Genomic DNA, 26,907 nt, shown 5'->3' with positions numbered 1-26,907 from the left:
GGCTTCCCAGGTGGCTCAGTGGTAAAGGATCTGCCTGCCAATGCAGGAGACGAGGGTTCAATCTCTGGGTCGGGAAGATCCCCTGGAGGAGGACATGGCAATCCATTCCAGTATTCTTGCCAGGAGAATCCCATGCACAGAGGAGCCTGGTGGGCTATAGTCCATGGGATCGTAGAGAGTCAGACATGACTGAGGACACATGCAAACACACACATTCTTTTCTTGCCCATTTTGAAGACTCACAATCTTTCCTGACAGTATTTGAGAAACTAATTCCTCTCTCAGCCTTTAAGTCTGCTTGCCTCTAACAGCCCAGCCAAACATCAGTCGTGGTTTTAGGAATGATTCAGAAAGATGATTAACTGTCTAGTCTTTTGTCTCTTTGAATTAAAGTCACAATCTTTATCAACTTTTTATTTCTTTATTGTTGCCTCAGAGCAGGGTTGCCTGTATAGTTGAAAAGATTATGCTCTGACAAAGTTATACCTGGCCCATTATCTGTTACCTGGTGGTTGATCAGCGGGGTTGCATCTGCCTAGAGAGGAATTCTTTTTCTAATTTTTATGAGAGGACCAGATGGGCTAGATGCCTCTGCCTCAAAGGATATGCCTTGGTTTTGTTGGTCTTAGTTCTTAGGGTTATTACAGATGTATCAGTCATCCTAATGTTAATTTTTATTTTTTGTAGGTTTTCTTACAGAGACTGGAAAAACCAGAGCAAGTACTATTTTTTCTACAGGAACTGAATCTGCCTTCCAAGTTACTCAGATCAGAATTATGGTAATTCTTCTGCTGCCTTCTTTCAGAAATGTTACTACTAGTTTTAAAAATAGGGTTGCATTGCAGAAGTCCATGTCACTGGCTTTTCATTGATTTTAGTGATTTTTCTGTGTCAGGCCTGTAGCAGACACAGGGGCAAAAAGATGAATATATTTTAAGTCTGTGAATGGTGTGACTATAAGGATCAAAAACGGTGAGGAATCCTTTCTTGGGAAGCAACTTTCTTACTTTTCCAGGATTTCATGTATTTGAGATCTCTCTCTGTTGGTTTCATTTTTGCTTTAAGCTCTTTGAATCTGACCACATTACTTGGGAACAGAATGGGCACACAATTCCGGCCCCTTCAATGTTCTTTACTTAGGCCTCTGTTTCCAGGTTCGACGCGGTGGCATCGGTGCCCAGTGTGGCTTGGTGTTTGCGTACAATTCATCTTCTGATAAATTTCATGCGGAAGAACACTTCAAAAGATTCGAAAAATATGACAAATGGAAGCTTCAGGAGTTCAGGCAGTTTGTAAAAAGCAGGTAAGGAACAGAATAAAAATCTTTCTAGTTAATAAGATAATATACATTCTCTTACTGGTGACAAATGTTTTCTTTATAGAAAAAAAGTTGCTACTAACCCATCTTTAGTAGCCAGGAACATTCATTGCTTTCTGGCAGCATGTGTGAAGACATATATTTTAATTTGTTCATAGACTTTTACTCGGTCCCTTTCGTGACCAGGTATATAGATCTTCACAATGGCTGGGTAATGATATACATGTGAATTGTGGGCAGCCTGAGGTCTTTAGTCTTATCTAGCCCCTGGGAAATGTACCCCAGCCCCAACTTCCTTCCTCCTGTTTTTGTGCTTTTATTGAAAATAATTATTAAGTACCTATGATGTGCTCGGCCTGCTGCTAGGCACCAAAGACGCCTTGCACTAATGAGCAAGTTGGCACAGTCTCTGCTCTACAGAGCCTGCTCAGAAGACAGATGGTAAAGCCTACAGAGTCACTGTGCTGTCCAGGCAAGGTAGGTAGGAGGGATCAGGTGTTCTAGGAGCACAGGGCAGAGCACCTGACCTGATCAGGGAAGGCTTCCTGGAGGAAGTGTTGAATATGGAGGAGTTAAAGTTAATTAACCCCTTGGAGTAGTGGAAGAAGAATGTCCCGATCAAAGAATAGAATGGAGTTGAGAACTCAGAGGTGGAGTCTGGCCTGCTCAAGGCACTGGCGAGCCACACCTTGTTGAGGTGTGCGGTGAGGCAGAGAGTGGGGCAAGGTGAAGCTGGAGCGAGGAAAGGGTCAGGTCATTAAAGGCCCTTTGTCTCTGTTTCAGAGTTGAGACTTTATCCTGAAAGCAGTGGGGGCAGGGGAAGGGAGTCAGACGGGATTGTGCTATCCAGAAGTTTCAGGAAGAACAAGATCGCATGTGTGGTTTGGGCGTACTACTCTGGAGCCTGCTGTGTGAGGCAGGGCTGGAGGAGAGTGAACAGGGGGCAGGGTGCAGTGGGTGAAGCTGCTGCTGTCGCCGTGGAGGCCAGAGTATGGGTGACGTCACCCAGAGCTGCGACAGGAGCAGGGGAGAGATGTGGACCGACTGCAGACATGCTAGAAGGCAGAACCACCAGGACTTCGTGTGTGTATGTTAGTCTCTCAGTTGTGTCCGACTCTTTGTGACCCCATGGACTGTAGCCCACCAGAGAAACAGCAGGACCTGGTGAGTGACTAAATGAAGAGCCGGAGAGGGGAGAAAGCGTAGGCATCAGTGAGTCCTGGGTTTTGCCTTGGCAGGGGGGACATTGGTAGTGCCTTTTTCTGAGATAGAACATACTTCAGGGAGTACAGGTTTGTGAGAAGATGATGAGCTCAGTTTTGGCCCTGTTGGCTTTGAGGCTGTAGGACACCTCTGAGATGTCCCACAGGTAGTTGGATAAGCAGGTCAGGAGCCTGGAAGAGACTTTGTCTTGAGGGCACAGAGAGCAGAAACATTTCAGCGACGGTTTAAAATGAATTCGAAGAGATCATTCTGGAGGAGCATGTATGCTGGAAAGAGCACAGAGAGGCCAACCTGCTGAGAGGCACCAGTATTTCAGGGGCAACGGAGAAAGGGAGGCTGGTAAAAGTGGCCAGAGAAGCAGCAGGAAAGCCAATGGAAAGTCATGGTTAGAGAGGCAGGGAGTGGGCAGCCCTGTCAGATGTCACCCAGGAATTAGTAAGATAAGTCTAGATGCAGTAAGCTAAGTCTGTTGGACTTAGCTGCAGAGGGCATCGGTGACCTCCTGGGCAGTGTTACCTCCCTTAGCACTAGTAGCAAACTCACAGGGCTGAGCCTGAGATTCGCTCTTTTTGCTCCTGTATTTCATAGGTAACGGGGTGCTGGAGATTTTCCTATCACCCAGTACTGTACTTGCCTGGAGAATTCCATGGACAGAGGAACCTGGTAGGCTAAAGTCCATGGGGTTGTAAAGAGTCAGACACGACTGAGTGACTAACACACAGTACTCTACTCCTGGGCTTTCATGGACTTACGAACCACTGATAATTGTGTCAAATGTGGATTCTGATTCGATGGTTCTGCATGGGGCCTGAGACCTTCATTTCTAACAAGCTCCCAAGTGACTCTGGTGCTCCCTGACCATGGATCACACATGAAGTAGCAAGGTTCTAGACAAACTTCCTCTCTCCTCTGGGCTTCCTATGGTGGCATCTCTGACAAATGCTTATTCAGCCTCTCTGGAATGTCCTTAGTGATGGAGCACTCACTGCATCTCAGTGATGAGGACTCGTTTGAAATCTTGTAGCTGTAATCTCAGCTCAGTAGTCCTAATTCCAGCCCTCTAAATGAAACATCTCTCTCCCATCATGCATACATGCTTTTTAAAAATGCTTTTCTTTTAAAATAATGATCAGAGATTACAGTTTTTAAGTAGCTGTGTCCCACTCCTGGCACATATTAATATAGGTCTTTTTCCCTAAACCTGCTGTTAAATAAGATCTTCCACATCTTATATAGGATGATTTTTTTTTTTAACCTAAATACAGGTTTATTCACTAGTCCCTTGCTGATTTTAGCTCCTGGTTCCAGCCTGAGCTACTCTGAAATCCTCATTTACTTGGCCTACATATTATCGGTCCCTCTCCAGTTTGGAGATCAAAATGTTGACAAGACATGCATCTGTCTTTTTGCCCTTTTTATTTCCCTGCCCTCTTATCAGATGTCAGTCAGTATGCTCTGGGACCAGCTTTGGGCTTGCTATACATACTTAAGGGCTATACGTATTCAGCTCTGTTTTTTCCACCCTGCCTATGAATTGATATAGTAAGCAAGGTTGCTTCTACCCCTCTTTGACACCCTGCCAGCTCTTTCTTCATATCTCAGAGATCTCCTTGATGACTCCCAGAGTGAATTAAAAAGTCCTCAAACACTCAATACTGATAAGAGTCATTGACACAATTTTGGGCTTAGATGGAATACCACTGGTTTGAGGCTTAACTATGTCATGAATGTTTCATGCTTAGAATGACTTATGGTCAGAAGAGAATGTTTTTTCTCTCTCTGTTATAGAACTTATTCTGGGTCCTTTGTTTTCTTCCTTCTTGTTGTTGTAAACCCCTGTGTTTGTTTATCTTAATTCATACAGAATTATGCATGTGTTGGCTAGCCTGTTAGCTATAGCACAGACTAAAGTTTTAGGAATGTTACTTGAAAAGACTGCCATTTTCTCCTTCTCAGATATATTATTCCTAAAAAGGAAGTACCATTCATGTATCCAGTTTTTAAAAAGAAATGGCACACAGTTGTGCTTCTTCAGCTTTTGGGTTGAAATGCTTTCCTGTAAGGAGTTCTTAAGGAATAAGAAAAAATCCTGAGGCCTGTGAAGGCTGAGCTCCAGGATCCAAAAGCTCCCCAGCTTTTACCCTTCAGCTGTTGCAAGTATGAACCTCAAGCCAGTCGTGGATATTTTAGCCAGTCCTGGGGAAAGAAAATGAACCTGCCTCTCCTTTGACTCTTTCCAGAAACACATACCAGCTGTTGCGTTGGACTTTATTCCTGAGTAGCTCATCTTAGATACCTTGACTGCAGGTCTCATTCTTCAAATAATCCAGTTATCCAGAGAAGCAAACTTTCTCCTGAATTCTCAGGTCATATTTGGGGCTAATAATAGTTCCCATCGTTCAGATGAGGAGGCTGAGGAGTGGGGAGGAAGTTACCACCACCTCCCTTGTATACTTAGGCACCAAGTGGCGCACCCCAGCCTGTTGTTAACAGGCCATCTAAACAAGTTAAATGCCATGTAAAGTGAAAGTGGAGTGAAAGTCGCTCAGTCATGTCCGACTCTTTGTGACCCCATGGACTGTACAATCCATGGAATTCTCCAGGCCAGAATACTGGAGTGTGTAGCCTTTCCCTTCTCCAGGGGATCTTCCCAACCCAGGGATCAAACCCAGGTCTCCCGCACTGCAGGCAGATTCTTTACCAGCTGAGCCACAAGGGAAGCCCAAATGCCATATAAGTGGTGCCTTATTCGTTAGACTCTTGAGAAGTTGAGAAACAGGAGAATGTTTTATGAGTACCTTTGTGTTTACAGGATCGGTTGCTCGTCTGATATCCTTGGTGAAGATGATCCCATTGGCTGGTTTGAGCTGGAAGAAGAGTGGGATGAAGCAGATGTCAAGTTGCAGCAGTGCAGAGTTGCCAAAGTAAGCATCAGTGAATTGTGGCCTTCACGTACCTCCCCACTCCTCCCCTCCTTTTTTCTGTTTTTTTTTTTTTCCTTTAGATATTTCTTCATTTGGCTGGGCCAGGTCTTAGTTGCAGCATGCAGGATCTTTGAGTTGTGGCATGTAGGATCTAGTTCCCTGACTAGGGATTGAACCTGCACCCCCTGCATTGGGAGCACAGAGTCTTAGCCACTGGATCACCAGGAAGTCCCATCCCCTCTTTTTGTCTTATAAGTGTTTATTGAGTGGTCATTGTGTGCCAGACTTATGCCAGCACAGGTACCCTGGAGGTGAATCAGACATGATCGTGACCCTCAAGGGCTTCAGAGTCTAGTGGGAGACACAGACATATGAGACACTGTGATTGGGCTGATAAAGAGACATACAGGGTGTTGTAGCCCAGAGGAAAATATTTACCCAGTCTGGAATTCACCAGGGAAGGCTTCCCAATAAAGTTGGTGTGATGCCAAGTGTTGAAAGTTGATTAAGCTGCCTTCTTTAGCCAGGCTGAGAGGTATGGAGAAGGGCATCTCAGGCTGAGAGAACAGTTAAGTCCACAGGCATAAGTGTAAGAGAGATGTCTTCCTGTAGCTGTGAAAGAAACAGTGATTATCTGACTACTTCATTGTAACCTCCATTGTAAATCTTAGTAAGAAGCTCAAATAAAAGAAATAACTATCTTTAGGATTTATATATAGTAGCTGCTCAGTGAATATTTATGCAACTGAGTAGTGGATTCTGAAAGATCCTCAACAAAGGAACTTTCACTACAATAAGCAGAGAGTGTGCATAGAAGTTGGGCTTTGAAAATGACTTTAGCTTTGCAAAGACAAGGCTGTGTCCTAGGCTCCCAGCACATAGGTTACATGTAATTGGAGGGTTTTGAGATGATCCGTTAGGGCAGTCATTGACTGTTTTCAATATATAGCTGTTTTCTGTTTCAAAATGACTGTGCTGGGACTTCTCTGGTGGTCCAGTGGTTAAGACTTCGCCTTCCAATGCAGGGTTTGTGGGTTCAGTCCCTGGTTGGGGAGCTAAGATGCCACGATGCCTCTTGGCTAAGAAAAAAACAAAAACAGAAGCAGTATTATAACAGTTCAATAAAGACTTTAAAAATGGCCCACATTTAAAAAAGAGAAAACTTCAAACAAGAAACCAAAATGACTGTGCCACAGAGCAGGCATCTTTCCCTTATTTATCCTGTCTTATCCTGTTTTTGCCTTGAAGAGGAAGTAATGCCATTTCTCATATTGTGATCTTTCCCAGAACCTGACTCCAGCATTTGTATTGTCTCTTTCCTGTTTGCTGTAGATTCTAGACTTATACTTTGGGTCTCCAGGGCTAGGCGTCGTGGGACCTCATTAATCATGAAAGTCACAGGGAGACCTGCCCAGAATGACCTTCACCTCCCTTTCATCAGTACCTGGAGCTTCTGAGTCCTTCTCATCACGTCTCTCTTGTTCTTTCCAGTATTTGATGGTGAAGTTCCTCTGCACCCGCCAGGAGTCGGCAGAGCGCTTGGGAGTACAAGGCTTGAGCATCAGTGGGTACCTCCGGCCTGCGAGAGCAGAAGCCGAACAGAGCATCGTCTGTGCTCACTGCAGAAAGGGCACGGAGGAGAGTGTCTGCGGGGCCACACTGCTCCTCAAGACCCTTCAGTTCATCCAGCAGCTCGCCCACGACCTGGTAGCGTTTACTCAGTTGTTAAACCTCATTCCTTTGGGAAAAGTAAATGATGTGTTTGGGGGAAGGAACACCATCCCGTGAAACCTGGCCCTGCTGAGGCCATCAGTTTGAATGAGGATGGCAGGCGTCATTGCTGTGATGATGTTGGGAATCCAAGGGGAGTGCGGTATGGGGCATTGATGGCGTCAGTAAGTGGAAGACGAAGTGGCCTGTGATCACCTTGAGGTTTCCTGGAATAGACCTGCACAGAGATCTTAAAGATCCCCAGCTGTGGTTGCCAGGGATCACTGGGGAGCCAAAGCACATTTATGGGATTTATGTCTTCTATAAGTCCTACAAGTACTCCTGAAGTGTAGCTGAGTTCTGTCTCTTTATTTGAACTCCCGAAATAATAACAGGATTTTTTTAAAGTTGAAATATAGTTGACTTATAGTATTAGCTTTAGGTGTACAACATAGTAATTCAATATTTTTATAGATTACACTCCATGCAAAGTTATTACAAAACATTGGCTATATTCCCTGATATGCATTATACTCTTATAACTTAAAATTGATGTTATCCTGATAGTTTGTACCTCTTAATCCCCTTCACCTGTTTTGCCCTTCCTCACACTCCTCTTCTTGCTGGTAACTAGTTTCGTTCTATGTATCTGGGAATCTGTTATTATATTTGTTTGTTTCATTTTTAGAGTCCACATATAAATGAAAGCTTACAGTATTTGTCTTTTTCTGTCTGACTTACTTCACTAGAGTAATACACTCCAGGTCCATCCATGTTGTTACAAATGGCAAAATTTCATTCTATTTATGGCTGATTAATATTCCATTGTGTGTGTATATGTATATGTATGTCAGATCTTCTTGATATGTTCATCTGTTGACGGACAATTAGGTTGGTTCCACGTCTTGGCTATTGTCAGTAATGCTGCTGTGAATGTTGTGTTTTCGATACCAACTTTTACAGTCACTAATAAAAGCACAGTGACAGCCCACTCAAAGATGTTTGCAGTTGTCACCATAGAGAATGTGGCTTGTGTCTCAGGAATCTGATAGAGCCCTCTCGTGTGTGGGATGCAAGTGTCTACTCTTCACCTTCATTCTGCTTCATGGCACATTCAGAGACTGATAACTCAGTTGGTATGTGCATTGTTTGGTCTTTGGAGCTCTCCTGTCACAGCAGAAAGCAGCAGATGAGAGAGAGGTGCTTAGATGTAGCAAGAGCGTTTACAGCAGGATTGATCTTTCAGCCTGCGTTCAGGGAAGGATCAAAACAAGCTGCAATACGATCCTGGACAGTAGTCATCACCAGGTAAAGGTTCCCTCATGTCCTAGGTGTCGTATCTGTGAAGTCAGGGAGCTTTCACAGGCGTGTGTGTGTGTATGTTACATGTATATATACACTCACATGCATGTGTACACACACACACACACACACACACACACACACACATATTTTATAAAGTTTCACACCCAAAGTAGTTGTCCACAGATTGTCACTTAAAGGTCACATCAGTTAATGTTGGGATTTTCATACGAGGAGCTACCTTACCCCTTAATAATGAGAAGTAAATGAGCCATTACGATATTTCTCCAAATGCATTTTTCTGTTTTATTTTTTCTGGTTTTTATTATTTTTTAGGTACAGCAGAAGGAAAGTGGCTTAAAATACAAGTCTTTTCTGGACTTTGCGGGTCTTGACTTGCAGATCTTCTGGAATTTTTACAGTAAATTAAAGCAAAAGTAAGTTGGAATCTATTACAAGATGATAGTCATGTGGAGCTGCCCTAGTGGCTCAGATAATAAAGATGATAGTCCTATAAACACAACTGAAAACTCTGAGTTTTGCTATTCTAAATAAACAGTTGGGTTTTTTTTTTTACCCCCCAGGATTTTTTACTTCCTACTAGTTTATCTTGTTCTGATTTGAGAAATTTTGTTATTGTTGAAAATAATATCTTACATTTCTGTAAAATACTTTATTTGGGCAGTGTTTTTGCAAGCATTTTGCCCTTTATATTACCTTGTAATGAGAGCCAGATCAAGTATTATAGTGTCTACATGTTTACTGCTGATGAAACAGAGTCAGAAATGCATTTCTTTGCCGCAGAGTAGGCAGTCAGACAAGGTCTGTTTCTTCAGACTCCATACCTCGTGCACTGTTCTTTTCTACTGAGCCTGATGCCTAGTGGGGAGAGTCCTTCGTAGATAGCTGTGGGACTGTGAGGGAAAAACAGCTGGCCCTTTTGCTCTCTGATGGTCTTTGTCTTTCTGTAGCCCCAGGGAAGAGTGCATCTGTGCCCAAACTCTGCTTCTGCAGCTCCTCCAGAGCTGCTTCTCGGTGCTGCAAGGAGATGCTCCCGCCGCCGCTGAGGACGCCAAGGCTCCAAGCCCGCGCCCTAGGCCAGTGGAGGCTGCCAAGGAGCTCTACGCGCACCTGTGCAGTGGTAGGATTGGGGTTCCTCTTCACTGTGACCCTGTTCTGGTGGCCTGCAGGGCCTCTCGCTGTAGAAAACCGGGGGTTCTTTGACCATGCAAACCCAGTAAAAGGTTTATGTCTTTGGAAAATGAGTTTCCTCAATCTTCTTTGAATCATTGTTTGGAGTTCAGAATTTAGTCCTCCTCAATGCCTTCCTCCTGGTTTCTGACATATAGTTGTGTTATACTGAAAGTAATTATTATCATACTCTCTAGTCTTTTTGCCTTTTCATACTGTTCATGGGGTTCTCCAGGCAAGAATACTGGAGTTGTTTCCATTTCCTTCTCCAGTGGAGAATGAGATGGTTAGATAGTGTCATGGACTCAATGGACATGAATTTGAGCAAACTCCAAGAGATAGTGGAGGACAGAGGAGTCTGCAAGCTACAGTCCATGGGGTTGCAAAGAGTCGGACATGACTTAGTGCCTGAATAACAACAACATTCAGTCTTTACTTCAGCTAAGACACAGGGATAATAAGGCTGATAGATTGAAGGGGGGACATGGTAATGCTGATTGAGAATAAGACGTGATTATCTGAAGTTATTTTTAAGGCTTTGCAAGTTGTGTCTCAAAAGAACAGAGAAATAATGAAAGAAAAGCTGGAACATAGGGTCTTTATTTTTGTTAAATGTAAACAACAAAAAAATAATTTCTTTACACTGCCTAGTTTGTGCAGAGGTATTTCTTTTTTCTGGTAGTGAGTTTATGGGCTAAAGCAAATATATATATTGTAAGTGAATAAATGGGCTATATTAAAGGTGATTGTTCATTTTTATCAGTGGTGGATAGGTTGGATGGAGACTCTGTGCCCATGGAAATACTAAAACAAGAAGTCAGGAATACCCTTCTCAATGGGGCTGCCATCTTCTTTCCTGATCGACTGACCCGGCGGAATCATCTCTTCACCATGATGGTAATTATTTATGTTAAAAGTGGAGATTCCACTCTTGACCTATCTTGGCATAAAACTTAGCAGTTTTCATTTTCTCTGATAGCCTCTCGGTTTCCGTTTCCCACAGGTGTATTTAATACTTGCTGTATGCAGAGTTTTGTTGGGACACAGGTATCTAAGGACATAGCACCATACTCAAGATGGGGATGGCAGATAATCCCAACCTCCATTTCAGAACCTGTTGTATCACAAGGGGAGGGTTTAGTCTCCTTCATCTTTATGACATGCCTACAACCAAATGCTCTTTTTAACAGTTTAACTTTTTATTATGGGAAAATCTAAATATAGAACTAGACTAAATAATACATATCAGTCCCTCCAACCCCGCAAATGTACTCATCACCTAGATTCAGTAATTACAAACTCACGCTAAACTTGTTTCACCCATTACATACCTCACATACTCCTCCCCCCCACACCATTATTATATCAGAGTAAATCCTGGACTTATTCGTTAATATTTCAGTTTATATCTATAAAGAAAATACAATTAAGTTTAATCCTCAGCTGCATCCTCTCACCCAAAATCATGATTGAGTTGGAGTTATCCTAGGAATGAAAGGATGGTTTAACATTAGAAAATCAGTCAATGAAATCAGAGAGGAAAAAAATCATATTGACAACTACAGAAGATACTTTAATAAGATTTAATTCGGATGATGACTAAAACAACAAAACCTGTACAAACTCCCCTAATCTGGTGGAGGGCATGTATCTAAAACCTACAGAAATCAATGTACTGGTCTTTGGATCACTGACTCATCCCTTTCAGAATGAGCTATAAGCCAAGGGTGCTTACTGTCACTGCTTCTCTTGATATAGTATTAGGAGGCCTAGCCACTGCTGTAGGACAAGGAAAAGAAATTTAAAAAATAACAGAAAGAATAAAACATACAATCATTATTAGTCTGTTAGACAAGCAACTAAATAGAATTACTGAGAAGAGTTGATGAAGCAAACGAGATGCAGCATTTTAAAAAGGCATTTCTATATGTAACCGCTACTTAGCACATGCAATAGAAGTGCCCTGTCAGATGCATAAAGCCCTACAGAAACAAAAAAGGGAGTAAAAGAAGCATACAGTGTCGTCCCTGTTGCCAAGTGACTGCAGTACAGCTGGGGACACTGCTGCAAGGAAGAACTGACCCCAAGTTGCAATAGGCATTTTAGAGGGCAGTTCTGTTAAGTGGTTGAGGAAGGTCGGAGAGAGGATCTTTGGTTGGTTTCAGCTGTCTATAAAACGTGCATATCAGCTTGAGGGATCAGGCTTTATTTTTTTTTCCCTTCCAGTTTTATTGAGATATAATTGACATACAGCATTGTATAAGTTTAAGATATACATTCATCATGAAATAATTATCACAATAAGTTGAATCAACATCTATCATCTCATATAGATATAAGATCAAGGAACTAGAAAAAAGTTTTTCTCCTTGTGATGAGAACTCCTAGGATTTACTCTTTTGTCCACTTTCATATGTAACACACAACAGTGTTGATCACATTTGTCATATTGTACTCTACACCCCCAGTACTTATCTATGTTATAACTGAAAGTTCATACCATTTGACTGCTTTCATCCAGTTCTCCTCATCCCTGCCTCCAGCCTCTTTTTCTGAGTCTCTTTGTTTTTTGAAGTATAATCAGCCTACAACACTACGTTATTTCCTGTTATACAACATAGTGATTTAGTATCTCTATACATTTCAAAATGACCACCATGCTGTCTGTGACTTGTCACCATATGAGAATATTATTTAGTTATTGACTGTATTCCCACACTGCTTTTCATACCTGTGACTAATTTGCAGCTGGAAGTCTGTAGTCTTAATCTCTATTATCTATTTCTTTCCTCCTTCCACCCCTCTCAGCTCTGGGAACCACTGGTTTGCTTTTTGTATCTATAACTTTGTTTCTGTTTCATTATGTTTGTTCACTTGTTTTTTGGGTTTTTTTTTAGATTCCACATATAAGTGAAATCGTACAATATTTGTCTTTCTCTGTGTGACTCGTTTCACTTAGCATAATACCCTCTAGGTTCATCCATGTTGTCACAAATGCAAGGTTTTATGGCTAATATTCATACATACGTATATGTATGTTGTATGTATGTATATGTATGTATATTTCACATCTTCTTTATCTGATCATTGATGGGCACTTAGGTTGCTTACATATCTCAGCTTTTGTGAATAATGCTGCAATGAATATTGGGGTGCATATATCTTTTCTCATTAGCATTTTTGTTTTCTCTGGATAAATACTGAGGAGTGGAATTACTGGATTATGTGGTAGTTCTGTTTTTAATTTTATGAGAACTTTCAAAAGCTGTTACTGTTTTCCATAATGGCTGCACCAGTTATATTCCTACCAATAATGCATGAGGGTTCCCTTTGAATCAGTTTTCACTTTGTGAGAATAACGGCTGACAGCATCAGCTGACATGACCCATTGGATTGCGGGCGAGTCTCTGTCCTACTTGTTTGCTGGAAGCATTTACCAGGCAGCTGAGCAATTTTTTTTTTTTTTTTTACTAGCCTGATTCCCACACAGAAAAATAGAAAGAGGATATGGGACCTTTTGAATGACATTGTTGTCTGTTAGTAGAGCAGCTCATTAACTTTTCCTTTGTCCATCTATCTTAAGGGCTGCATTTTTTCCCTATTCTCATGCAGATGAATTAAACTGCTATCCTTTGTGACCATATCTTCTCTCTCCCACCCTCTAATGCCAGGCAGGGCCTTGGGTCTTAAATTCTCTGGAAATCCGCCCCCACCCCTCCCGTGCCTTGGTAGCAGTAAATGTTCAATACATTTATTGAATTAAGAAGAGAAAAAAAAACCCTGCAAAGTAACCCATAGCCTCATCAGGGGGTGTGATTTCTGCAACTGTCACCATTGGCTATTTGGACTTATACAGAGAAAGCTTAGATCCTGTTTTTAAAAAAAATAGGAAGCTCATAAAAAATGCTCTCCGTCTCTGCCCCCTCTTCTCAGGATGGCATGCCCAGTGATGAAAGTATACATCTTTTGGAAGTCACCTTCCTAAACATTTGCATAAGGCTTTCCTACAGGAAAGCTTCAGCATGTCAGCTTCAGCAGTGAACAAAAGTAAGCCTGCCTGCCCTCTTTTATTTAGGCAGGGAGTTCTGCTCCCTCTTAGCGCTAGGCCAGGTCTCAGTCCGGCCCATTAGGTGGTCTGCCGACCCCAGTGTTCATCATGTTTGGAACAGTGGGCCATGGTATTTTGTTCTGCTCAAGTGCTCTGGAACATCCATGGAGTAGCTTTCCTGAATGTGCAGTTTCTTGTTTTCTAGAAGAATGTCACCGAGCAGGAACACAAGCAGTCCATGCAGCTCACTTTCCGCTCACTCTGCACGTATTTTAGGTAAGTTTCTAATTCTTCTCTTGTCTGATACTGCAGATCTTCACAAGGTTGTTTTCCTGAGCTCTCCCTTGCTTTCAGGTGCTTTTGGAGTAACCATGTACTTCCCTCAGTCAGCCAGGTTTCTAGAGTGAGGTATCACTGGCCTTCGCCGTGACTAAAATAGTGGTAGAACGATAGTCTTGTCAAGAGCTGGCTCCAGCCCCAGTCACTGTAAGACGATTTAGAGTGGAGCTCACTGGGAGTCTCCTTGAACACTTCAGTTTCTACGTAATTTTTGAAGACAAAAATAGAAACCGCAAGGGTTTGGGCTAAAAACCCAACTACGTGAAAGCCCAACTGCAGGGGCACGGAGCGGTAGTTCAGCAAACAATGTGCTGGGAGCGGTGACGTGGAGACTGCCACCTGCTCTGACTACCAGAGAAGCTTATGGGCCTGTAGGTTGCATTATTGGGGGTATAAAGTCTTGAAGGAGGGAGGGGATTAAAGCCTGAGCTGTCTGCAGGTAGACTGTGCCTTGTATGGACACCAGGCTTAGAGAAGTCTATAAGATGTCTTCAGAATCAAGTATCAAGAATGATGAAAGGACCTGAGGCTCATGTGAAGAGCCTTTGAAGATGCAGGGAATATTTAGCTTGGATTGTCAAATTAGCAGTCATGAAATTAGGTGTATTTCCTGTTGGTAGCCAAGGTGATTTATTCATCATGTTTATTCCCTGGCATCTTTTCTAAAGACTCGAAGATTTATGGGCCTGTGCTTACATAAGGACTTATGGATGGACAGTGGCACAGACCCCACTGGAACCCTGACCTTTTCTGACTCAAACCCCTCACATGCCATAGAACTGACACTGAAAACTTGCTGGGTTCTCTTTTGAGGTAGAAAGCATGAAAATCCCCTTCCTGACACGAGGTGTCATGACTGCTTTGTGTCCTTCCAGTGATAAGGATCCTGGCGGCCTTCTGCTGTTACCTGAGAAAGGCGACCTGGCTGACATGGACATCAGCGAAGTGCTAGCGGTCATGAACACCCTGCTGTCTGTTGCCGCTCGAGAGGTAACCAGTGCTGCTCCATTTCCTTGGCTTCTTTAGGAGACAGGGAGGAGCAGTCATGGCTCCTTCCGCTTTAGCCCTCGTTTTTGGTGTGACTGTAACTCCATGCCTTTGAGCACAGAGCTTCCCTGCCTGCCTTTGCTCCACGTCAAGTAAGGGGACGTTTTGCCCCGAACAAGTGAGGGGACGCTTCCCTGCCTCGTGGTAGTCGGCCAGCAGTAAAGACCCGAACGTGCCCATGAAGACTGCCTTTGAAGAAGAGGAATGGGTACTTACCGATGCCCTGGTGTCAGTCAGTGAACCCAGCACTGAGTCATGTGTTTGTGCTGTGAATTCTGTGGGAAATCACTTACAACTGTTTTTAAAATTTATGATTACTTTGCAAATCTTCAGGCTGATCAAATCTGAAAGGATGATCTCTTTTCTGTGCTAATGATTTTTAAAATACTTTTTTCCTTTTTTTTCAACATGAAGGGGGAAAGCTTGAGAAAGGCTTTTTGGAGGAGGTGGTACTGGAGCTCCTCATGAGCCCACTAGTAGCGTCTGACCAGGCAGAGAGGGAGGGGTGTTCTTGCTAGAACAGCATGTGTAACCGGTGACAAGATGGGGAGGAGCCGGAATTTGAAGAGGAGAGTGATAACAGCTAGACTTTGAGCATGTTGGGTTTCTGGTCTGGCAGGACTTCATGTGACAAAGTCTGGTTGAACACTTAAGCTGAGTCAGTGCTGGGAATGGAGATTTGCCATCATTAACCAACCAGTGCTGGTTGAAGCCGTGAATGTCGGTGTCCTCTCATCACCTGTAGGCATCTGCGTAGATAGGGTGGCCGGGAGAGTAAGAAGGCCTGGCAGGAAGAAATTCAGGAGGGATAGAAGCAGAGCGAGGAGGGAGTTTAAGAAGGACCGTAGTCGGCAGAGCCCTCAGGACTTAGATCAAAGGGGGAGGCTTTCTCTGGGCAGTGACCAATGCCTTTGAAGAATGGTATCAGAGAGTGGTGGGGCCCGAAAAGGTAGAAGGACAGAGAGGGGAAAGGCAAGGGCAGCAGGTGTGAGCAACTCTTTCAAATGGAATACATGTACCAAAAAAATGTATGTTGATGGGCAATTTAAAGAAATGGCTATTTTAAGAACCAGAATGTTCCCAGTATTTTTGAAGTCCGTTCTTACCCGCTGTGCTCTTCCATGGCTCCCCTTCCTTCTTCCTCACCAGAGGGAACCACCATTTTGAAGTTTATAGTCATCACACCCTTGTTTTCGTTTCCAGTTATGCCTACATAGCAGGCCTGTTCCGCCTGGTTTGGGCTTTAATGGAATCATATGGTGTGCAGTCTTCTGGGACGAGCTTTTCTTCACTCAGCGTTTTTGAGAGTCATCCATGTTGATGTGTGTGCTACGGTTCGCCCTCCTCCCCCACCCTTCCCTGGTTCACAATATTCCTCTTACGCATCTACTACAATTTATTTATCCACTTTATTTTGGAGGGATAGTTGGGTTGTTTCCAGTTTGGGGCATTTACATGGAAATTTTATGCTTTGTAGATATAAGAATTTATCTCTAGAGGTTAGGTGATTCTCCAGAGAAACTGGAGAATTAAGATGGTGGTTAGAGAGCCATAGGGGGATAAAGAATTGTTTTGTAAAATGGGTGTTTTGTTTTAGTTTGCAGTGGTGTATAGCCGATTGACAGTGTTGTAATAGTTTCACGTGTGCTAAGTCACTGTAGTCGTGTCCGACTCTTTGTGACCATACGGACTGTAGCCCACCAGGCTCCTCTGTCCATGGGATTTTCCAGGCAACAATACTGGAGTGGGTTGCCATTTTCTCCTCCAGGGGATCTTCCTGACCCAGAGATCAAACCCATGTCTCATATGTGTCCTGCATTGGCAGGCGGGTTCTTTACCACTAGCACCACCTGGGAATAGTTTCACACGAACAGCAAAAGGACTCAGCCACACATATGCATGTGTCCATTCTCCCCTAGACTCCCCTCTCATCCAGGCTGCCACATAACATGAGCAGAGTTCCATGTGCTATATATAGTAGGTCCTTGTTGGTTATTTGTTTTAAATATAGCAATGTGTCCATGACCATCTAAAATGCCAGAGACTTGATTGAAGGCTCAGAGGAAGGAGCCAGAGAAAAAAGGAATTTTTGAAGATGAGAGAGAGGAGGAGAGACAGACAGAGAAACAGAGAGAGAGAGAGAGAGAGAAGGGGAGATAACTAGGGTGCAGGGCTCCTAAGGGGCAGCAGGGGATGGCCCACAGAGTCGAAACCATCTGTAAAGGTTCTGAAAAGCCAGAGAACAAGAGAGGAGTTTTCATACTACCATCTTTCTCTGTCACTTTGGGGTTGAAAGCTCTCTCATAACTATTCCCCACTTGCCTAAATCTCTTCACTTCTGACAGCTGCTCTCTTAGAGAACGCCCTGGCTGTGTTCTGCAAGTGACCTTGTAAACGCTCTCCATTTGTCTCCTCTTGTGCAGTGTGAGCTGTTGATGGTTGATGGAGCTCAAAGGGAGGTGGGCTCTGTGCTCTCCTCCCTGTTCTGGTCTGTCCAAGGGAGCCTGCTCTCCTGGTGCTACCTGCAGCTGAAGAGCACTGACTCTGGAGCCAAGGATCTTGCCGCCGACCTCACTGACAGATGTAAGTGTCAGTACAGAATCCATGAAAACAGACAGGTGTTTGGGTTTGGCTCTGTGTGTGTGCTGTCATCTTAGTACTTCATGCATATTGTAGAGTGTATATGGTTTTCGTTTCGTTGTTACAAATCAGATCTGTCTTCGGGTTGTTGTTTTTTTTCCTTAAAATAGAATTCTGTAGCATGTCTTTTTGCTCTGAGTTTCCTTTCTGAATGTGGTAGTGTGCCCAAATGTGTTTATTGAAGGGCTGAGTCATTTCACAGCCTAAACATTGCCTCTGCAGTCACACAGACTCTGAGATGAGTGCTGTACCATCCTCTTCCGTACAGTCTGTCTTCCCTCTTTCAATCAAATTATCCAAAAAAGGAAGTCTCGAACTTTCAAAATCTAAGGTATATGTGAGCACTTCTGTGATCCTTGCTGATACTGAAAATTTTCAGATTCATGTCCCATAAATCCCCAGAAAATCATAGGAAACCCAACAAGTTCTGGGAATTTATGGAAAAATCAGTTCCATCAAACCTGATCTCAGAGCTGTGTCAAAAATGCTTACAGTATTGAGTCCTGACTCTTCAAGTTTGGCCTGTCGAATGGTGTACCTGGAGACGGGCCCTTTGTAAACAGAGGGAAAGGCAGACCAACAGCTGGCTTGGTCAGCCGTGTACTTTCATTTATAAAAATCACACCTCCACCCCACTGAAAAGTAGCAAAGACAAAAAAAAAAATCCCTCACTTTTAAGAGTAAACTTCTACTGAGGTTCGCAGTGGTTTTCCCTCCCAGAGGAAAACACTTGTAGGACACTTGATGGCCTCATGGACTTCCCTGGTGGCTCGGCTGGTAAAGAATCCGCTTGCAATGCAGGAGACCTGGATTTGATCCCTGGGTTGGGAAGATGCCCTGGAGTAGGAAAAGGCTACCCGCTCCAGTATTCTGGCCTAGAGAATTCCGTGGACTATAGGCCATGGGATTGCAAAGAGTCAGACACGACTGAGTGACTTTCACTTTCACTGATGATCTCATGGTCTTTCTGATGAAGTTCCTCCACAGCTCCTGTGACCCTCTCCAGCTTTGTCCTTGATGGTGACCAAGCAAGTGATGTTTCTACCATAGAAACTATTAACTCTTCTCCTTATGTTTTGGCAGATGTGGGGCAGTTTCTGGCACACGTGAGAGTGATTTTGGAATCCCTTTTGTCACAGTATAGCGGGAAAACCATAGTAGAAAAATTATGTAACTCGGTGTTTTCGATGGCAGCTCGCCAGCTGGTAAGACAGAGCGGCAACTGTTTGTAAGAGGCGGGAGGGGCTTGGTTATCTGCATCCCTGGCTGACTCTGAGGCGGACGCTGAGTGCTTCATTCATCTTCCTTCAGGTCATCTTTCTGCTGGACTTCTGCACATTGGACATTTCACACTGCACACTCTTGAGAGAGTTCAGTGCCCTGACAGAGCTGCTGAAGGAGCTCTGCAGTGACCCCGAGGGAGGAGTGAACAAGGTACCTTGAGCTGGCATTTGAACGTGCCTTATAGCCCCTCTCAGGGGCACCGTGCCCATGTGTCATGAGACATACCACTCAGTACAGGTCTACACAAATAAGTTGCCTCTAGAAGAGCTCCCTCTGTCTTACCAGTATTTTTTCAGTGTTTATCAACTTTATCAGTGTTGGTTTTGCCAACAAGGATAATTGCCAGTCTGGGTTGATTTGGCATGGTCAACATTAAACAAGAGACACCGAGGAAGCTGTACATAGATTATTTTCATCATTGTGTAGCACATGATGTTATATAAAAACCATATAAATGATTAACCAGATTGAAATCCAGAAGGGAAAATCTGTTCTTGAAAGGCAAATTAGAGGGTTTGTTATTTAAAAGCATTTTCTCCCTTACTCAATCTGACAGGACTCAAAGCTTTTTCAGTGTCTTCTTTGGATCTCACAACTCTGGGGAATTCAAAGGACATATATTTAAAAGCCCATTTTAAAGAAAAAAAAGCAAAGACTGAAAAAAGGAGGGAGAAGACAGGATAGGCTCGGGTTTGCCAACGTCCCAAATAGGGGTGTCAAGTCTTTAAACCACTGGAAATTCACACTAGTACTGGTTTCTAAGAAATAGTTCTCACAGATAGTCATAATTAAAAAAATAAAAGCTAATCGGAGTTACTATAGTGCAATAGAAACCCCACGTGTACTCTGCTGAATAAACGCATAGTGTATCTTGGTCGATGCGTATACATGAGAACGTCAGGTGTAGCTTTAGCCCGTGTGGTGATTTGTGTGGGGGTGTCAAAGGCTGCCATCGGGGGCGCTGATGCAGGACACAGCTTCCTGTGTGTGGATGGATGTAGAGTGACAAAAGCCCTCCTCTTGACTCATTTGTCTGCTTAGCTGGATGTCGAGACTTGGCAGCAGGAGCGCCCTGTGGTGTTACACACGTGGACCAAGGAGTCTGCCCACAACTATGAAAATAACTGCCACGAAGTGTCTGTCTTTGTCAGCCCAGGGGCAACCTATTTCGAGGTGGAATTTGATGAGAGATGTGAAACTGAAAAAAGGTACAGCTCATCTGTTCTTTTCTCCCCAAGCAATAATGGATCAAAAATGAGAGAAGGAAAGTGATAGAGGTTGTGCTTTCACAGGTATGATTATCTGGAATTTACCGACGCCAGAGGTGGGAAAACACGCTATGACACAAAAGTTGGCACTGACAAGTGGCCCAAGGTGAGTGGTGTTTCCAGAGACTCATAGGAGGCCTGTTTCCGCAACAGTTCTCCTTTTATCAGCCTCAGGGGATAATAGAGATAATGGTCTTTGAAGGGAAGTACTTATATTACACTTTTGTGAAAGGAAGTGTTGATATCAGAGTTCAGCACCTGTTTTGTGATTAATGTTTTGGGGGTACAGCCATGGCAATTTATGTTTCGTCTGTAGCTGCGTTGGCATGGCGGGGCGTGGTTGAGTCACCACACAGAGACTTTATGACCCAGAAAGTCTAATAACTTGCTCTCTGGTTCTTCATAGGAACGATTTGCTGCCCCTGGTGTATATCACATAGTCCAGAGTACATGGCGGATTGTTATCCTTAGTAAGAAGGGCCGATCGGTCCAGGAAGGCCCCAGCCATGGTGGTGAAAGCTAGGATTCCCTCATAGTTAGGGCCACGTGGTCTCTGGGGCTGGGAAGTTAAGTGTTGCTTCACTGTCAGCGGTCTTGGTTGGCAGCAGAGGAGCAGGCAGGATGGTCTCTGGCTGAGTAGGTGGTGGGCAGATGGGCATCTGAGATTTAGGAAACCGACCAGCAGTTTTCAACTTTGCTTCTTCATAAGGTGCAGTGGTGAATTTTCTGTTTCCTTACTCCGTTGTTCATTTCTCCTTTAGTACTTTGGGAGGGGGTGATAAGACATAATGGTGAGAATATAGGCCAGTTTTAAATTTAGACTTTTTTGAGTCAAGAAGAACACACTTCTTACTGAAATGCTGCCTTCTCTAATTGGTTTGACCACATGACTTCTTTGTTTGTCTCTAGAAAGTGACCTTTAAGGCTGGTCCCCGGCTGCAGTTTCTCTTCCACTCTGACAGCAGCAACAATGAGTGGGGCTACAAATTCACCGTCACCGCCTACGGCCTACCTGATGTCGCTGTGTCTTGGGGGCTGGATTTACAGCTCCTGGTGTCCCGGCTGATGGGACGCCTTGCTTCCCAGTGCATGGCACTCAAGTCTGTGCACCGTAAGTCCTTGAACTGTCCCTTCCCTCCTTGCTACAGCCACACTGAAGAGCAAAGTGGTACCCCCATCCTGTAAGTTGTCTCCAGGCAGAGCAAAGGGACTGATAAAGTTCCCTTTCAGTTTCCTTGCTGCTGCTGCTTCTGCTAAGTCGCTTCAGTCATGACCGACTCTGTGCGACCCATAGACTGCAGCCCACCAGGCTCTGCTGTCCCTGGGATTCTCCAGGCAAGAACACTGGAGTGGGTTGCCATTTCCTTCTCCAATGCATGAAAGTGAAAAGTGAAAGTGAAGTCGCTCAGTTGTGTGCAGCCTAACCAGGCTCCTCCGTCCATGGGATTTTCCAGGCAAGAGTTACTGGAGTGGGGTGCCATTGCCTTCTCCATCAGTTTCCTTGAGAGCCAACCAAAGTAAAATGTCCCCTTGACACCAGTTTAATCAAGTTGCTTGACTCGGACACTGGGGCACATCACCAGGGCCACAGTGGTTTCCCTGTCTATGGAGGACAAGTCAGGGAGGGGGCTGGTTTTGGCAGCACTGTCCTCATTTTTTTTGTTAAGTTTTGATACCCTCCAACAAGAAGGGAGAAATTCAGAATAAGTTAATTGTATTCTGTGATTATGTGACTATTTATGTGAATATATGTGAACATGGATTTTACCTTAAAGTGACTCTTCAACTTATGTGTTAAATTCATCCAAGAATGAATGAAACAAATAGAATGAAGCTTTCTAGTGTAATCTTTTTCCTGTATTATTTCTTGAGTTTTTCTCCTTTTTAAAGTAAAACATCATAGAAAAAATCGCATAATGGAAAAAGGCTAAGGGGAAAAGCCATTTTTAATCCTAATACCCAGGCATAGCTATTATTAACATTTTAATCTATTTCTACCTAGTCTTTTTTTCTTTGTTTATTCATAAACACATATATGGTGGGTATTTTTCTATTACTATTATTCTTTTTACAAGCTTGAAAGTGAAAGTGAAGTTGCTCAGTCATGTCAGACTCTTTGTGACCCCTTGGACTATGCAGTCCATGGAATTCTCCAGGCCAGAATACTAGAGCAGGGAGCCTTTACCTTCTCCCAGGGACCTTCTGAACCTCGGTCTCCTGCATTGCAGACGGAATCTTTACCAGCTGAGCCACAGGGGAAACCCAAGAATAGTGGCGTGGGTAGCCTATCCCTTCTCCAGTGGATCTTCCCAACCTAGGAATCGAACTGGGATCTCCTGCATTGCAGGCGGATTCTTTACCGAGTTACCAGGGAAGCCCTTTTACAAGTTTAAGTTTACAAATTATGAACATGGCATTTCTAAGTGGTCTCCTGTTATACCCAAGAGATGGTTCACATTCTGTTTTCGGTTTGCTTCATGGCTTAGTTATTTCAGAGGGATCTCGCCTGAACCTGTCATACAGAATGGCAGCATTTGGGGACTGCCTGATGGTTGCAGCTCACCAGGGTGTGTGTTTATGAAGGGTCACAGTAGGTTCTGCTAAGTGTGGGGAATTCCCTGCAAGTCTTAGTGGCCAGGTTTTTTTGTGTGTTTGTTTTTTTTTTAAGCCTTTCTTTCATCAGTTCAAAGATTCTCAGTATATTAAGGGAAAAATAGAACTCTCATAAGCCTCCTTCTTCTCTTTGCAGAGTTAGGCAGTAACATGGCAGTACCTCAGGCAAAAATGGCATTAGTCCTAAACTCCCCCTTGTGGAAACCTGTCTTCAGGCACCAAATACATCCAGAGTTGGGATTAGAAGCAAGCTGGCCCACTCACCCACCCCAGGATAATAAGGAGGTATTTACTTTTCGCTTATCTGTGTATTTGGAATGAGAAATGTTTACTGATGTTTGTTACTTTAAATTATAAACATTTGTGTATGTATCTTATCACCCCCCACGAAGCCATTAGCTCCTCGAGGGCAGAAACTAGGGTCCTCACAGGGGCCAGTGTAACGGGTGTTCAAAAGTATCAACTGACAGACTCTGCAGTGGTAATATAGTAGGTGCTCAGTAAATCTCTCTTGATGGCCTTGTTTAAATGAGTTGAGTTTACTTCCTGTGCCTGCTGAGTCACACTTAAGAACAGATGGTGTATGCTATGCTTATTTGTTCTCCACGGGACAGTAGCACATTATTTAGGCTTATAATATTATAAACTAAACAAGCTTTTCCACTATGTCTTTTTCATCTCTGTCCCCCTCTCTCAGTTCTACTACTTTTCTCCCTTCTTCCCACTTTCCCCCACCCCAGTTCTTCAGTAATTAGTGGCTGGATCCAGGGACTCTTCTTAACTTCTCTGCTCCTTCAGACCCTTTCTTCTTGTATTCCATGGCAGTCCACTGTCTTCTCTTACATGTCTCCACTCCCCCTGCCTCCTTTATTGACCTCTCTTCTTCCTTCTTCTATAAAAAGTGGGCTTCATTCAGGCTTTCTCTGCTTTCCAGCAACCCACAAAGATGTTATCTTGTCTCCTCTCTTCTGTCGTCACATCTGTGTGGAAAAAACCTAAACAATCTGTTTCCAGCCCTGGTTCTTCTCCCAGGCTCCAGTCACATATGCCTATCTTCCTGTTAGGTTATTTCCATTTCAGTGTTCTGACTCCCTTTAACTCAGATGTGTAAAACCAGGATGTCTCCCTGGACTGTTTGCTCCTGTTACTGTCATTATTGTTCTCCCAGGCATAAGCCACTGCGACCTAGCATCACCTTTATCCTCACCTTCTTCTCCCCTTTCCTTCCAGTCAACTGCAAGCCCTGTGGATTCTTCCTTGATATCTCTTTCCGTTTCCTCTGTCTCCATCTTTATCCAGGCCCTCATCTCGCACTTGCATTGTTACGTTGGTACCTACCAAGTTTGTTTGTTTTTTTTTAAATCACTGCATTATCTTGTCATTCCACTGCCAAGCACCATTAATGGCTCCCCGTTGCCCACAGGGTGAAGTCTAAACTCCTCAGTGTGACAGTCAAGGCTCTCTACAGTCTCCTTTCACCTTACCTATCTGACTCTAGTTCCCACCACTCCCCAGCTGAGACTTCAGGCCAGGTCAGTCTCCCCACTGGCTCTTAACTTCTGCTAACGGTTGTGTTCCTCAGGGCCAAACCTGCCCAGTCTTCAGGGTCCAGACCAAAGCCCATCCCCTCCAGAAGGCTTTTCTTAATTACTTTAACCTGCCAGGAGCTCTCTCCTGTGAATTCTCAGCATTGGTGTCCCTTCTAGGCATTTGGCACTCGATAATCTCTATGCTTTATGATAGTGGTAGTTTAAATGCTTTTAATGTTTTATGTATGTTTACCTTTTTTTTTTTTTTTTTAATAACCTGTGTGTCTGTCTGATCTCCCCCAGATAGACTGAAACTTCCTGAGAGTATGCACTGTGTTTTATACTTCTGCTTTGGCCTAGTAGTTGTTCAGTAAACTGAATTTTTTTAATGAATATGTTAAACATGATGGTTTTTCTTGTTTTTGTTGTTCCCAGGTTAAGAACATCCCTGATGATCACTGCCATCAATTTCTTCTTGACTTTGCACAGTCAGATCCTGCCCAGAACTTCTGTGGGCCATATTCAGAACTTTTCAAAGGATTCATACAGGCATGTAGAAAACAGGCCCCAAAGACAGATATAGTTGCTGGTTCCACTATTGATCAAGCTGTGAACGCCACCTTTGCTGCTCTGGTGTATCGCACTCCAGACTTATATGAGAAGCTGCAAAAATATGGTAACTTATACTACAGGGAATATTTTTGATCTGAAGGCCAATTGCTAAGTTTTAAGAAAGCTTTTCTTAAGTGAAAGTTTTAAAATACTTTGGAGCATAAACATCCTTCTACAACTATAGACTTCATCTTGTCACTCCTACTGTGCCAATCAAGAGATTCGTGACCAATTTATAGTCAGCAGATTGCAATATATAGCAAGTAGCCTTGGGTTTCCTCATCAACAGGTAATTTATCTTTATCCGGAATTCTCATGGAAGACTGCTGAGAAGTTTAATGGAAAGAAAACTTAACTTGGGTTGTAGTTCCAGCTCACAAACTAGAAGTTGTGCAGCTTCAGATTAATCAGATAATCTTTCTGCACCTGAGTATCCTTATCTGTAAAGTTTAGAGTTGATAAGCTCTAACATGTTAAGAAATTCCAATCAAAACCAAAGATGTTTTGATAATTGAATGTGTACTAACCAAGGAAGAAAATGCAGGTATTAACTCTTATCTTTAGACTTGCAGCTTCTTGGTAGCATATTCCCTGCTCAGCTTCCTTTGTCAGTAGCATGCTCCTTGCCATTTCTTTCCCTCACGTCCCCTAGGGATACCCTATCTGTGTATTTACAGTAAGTACAGACCAGAGCCTTAACAGGAACCACAAAGAGGGAGAGTCTCTCCCTACTCATAATCTTTCAGGGGAAAAACATTTCAAACCCAGTGTAAAGACAGGGTATGACTGTCCCAAGCACTTTGGCAGGATGTCTGTTCCTTCCATGGTGCCAGTGAAATTAGCAGAAAACAAATGCTTCCTTCCTTAGAGTAAGTAGTTAATTGATTGTTGTTCTAATTATTATTATTACTAAGGATATTATTAGCACTGCTACCTTTATTGCTTAGTTCTTTGTGTCTCACATTGCAGAGTTTATTTCCGGAGGTCTAAAACATCTCAATTACTTGCTCAAACCTTAATATCTCCTTTAAGAAGCTGTTCAAATAAATAAAATTACACTGAAGCATGAGTGACTTAAGGAAACAGCTGTCACACGGAGGAGTGTTATCTTTGTTATGGGATGGGGGTGAACTGACGTCATCATGGTTTTGGATAAAAAAAATTCAGTATATGTTTTCATAGTCAAATTGTAGTAAGAGAACTTGACAATCTTTGTTACCTGTGCAAGCTGTCAGTGGAAGGATAAAAGCCTTGTGAGTAAAAAGCTGAGATACAGAAGGTTTCCGGCTGGGGGACAGGTCCCCCAGCTCTTTTTCCAATCATGTTCGTATCTGCTGTTGAGATACACAAATCAAGTATGGGAACAAGAACTATTTCACTGTGTACAAGTTGTTTCTAGAATACCTACCACAGTTGCTTTGAAGGAGGCACAATTGGTCCCAGTCCTTTCTGTCCCTGCCTCTGAGGGACTATCTGTGGATGCTTCAAGACTGATCTACTTTGAGAGTGGTCCTTGTCTGCTAACTTATCTTTGTCTAAAAACTTGTCACCCTTTTGGGTTAGAAATGTATGGGAATTTTTCAACTAGACTAAGCTGTTTGAGGGCAGGGGCCATGTTTGTTTTTCTCAGCATCGCATTCCCAGTACCTGAAGTAGAGCCTGGCACATTCTAGGTATTCAGAAAATTCATTGCATCAACTTTGGGTCAACAGAGTGTCACCCTGTTCTCGTATAGAATCCTTTGCTGTTTGTTTGTTTTAATATTTATTTATTTGGCTGCGCCAGGTCTTAGTTGCAGCATGCAGGATCTTCAGTTGCAACGTGCGGATCTTAGTTGCAGCGTGTGGAATCTAGTTCC

The 26,907-nt window shown here is 43.4% G+C and overlaps 1 protein-coding gene across 2 annotated transcripts in view; it reads left to right on the top strand.

The window, feature by feature from the left end:
* Positions 1-26,907, top strand: part of ZZEF1 (zinc finger ZZ-type and EF-hand domain containing 1) — a 94,846-nt gene that overhangs the window by 24,952 nt on the left and 42,987 nt on the right. Inside the window, exons 10-26 of one of the 2 annotated variants that reach the window (XM_061390747.1) lie at positions 688-779; positions 1,155-1,303; positions 5,355-5,466; positions 6,958-7,173; positions 8,815-8,915; positions 9,450-9,619; positions 10,433-10,566; positions 13,926-13,993; positions 14,932-15,046; positions 17,527-17,686; positions 18,827-18,948; positions 19,055-19,177; positions 20,069-20,235; positions 20,320-20,401; positions 21,205-21,406; positions 23,045-23,193; positions 24,873-25,113. In XM_061390747.1, coding sequence (XP_061246731.1) covers positions 688-779; positions 1,155-1,303; positions 5,355-5,466; positions 6,958-7,173; positions 8,815-8,915; positions 9,450-9,619; positions 10,433-10,566; positions 13,926-13,993; positions 14,932-15,046; positions 17,527-17,686; positions 18,827-18,948; positions 19,055-19,177; positions 20,069-20,235; positions 20,320-20,401; positions 21,205-21,406; positions 23,045-23,193; positions 24,873-25,113 — 2,403 coding nt within the window. Of the gene's footprint in view, positions 1-687; positions 780-1,154; positions 1,304-5,354; positions 5,467-6,957; positions 7,174-8,814; positions 8,916-9,449; positions 9,620-10,432; positions 10,567-13,922; positions 13,994-14,931; positions 15,047-17,526; positions 17,687-18,826; positions 18,949-19,054; positions 19,178-20,068; positions 20,236-20,319; positions 20,402-21,204; positions 21,407-23,044; positions 23,194-24,872; positions 25,114-26,907 lie in introns of both variants that reach the window. The other variant, XM_061390745.1, reaches the window with a different exon arrangement.

The sequence above is a fragment of the Bos javanicus genome, chromosome 19, assembly GCF_032452875.1.
Source record: "Bos javanicus breed banteng chromosome 19, ARS-OSU_banteng_1.0, whole genome shotgun sequence".
Lineage (NCBI taxonomy): Eukaryota > Metazoa > Chordata > Mammalia > Artiodactyla > Bovidae > Bos > Bos javanicus.
Note: the sequence above shows the minus strand (reverse complement) of the source record. Positions and strands in the feature narration are given on the sequence as shown.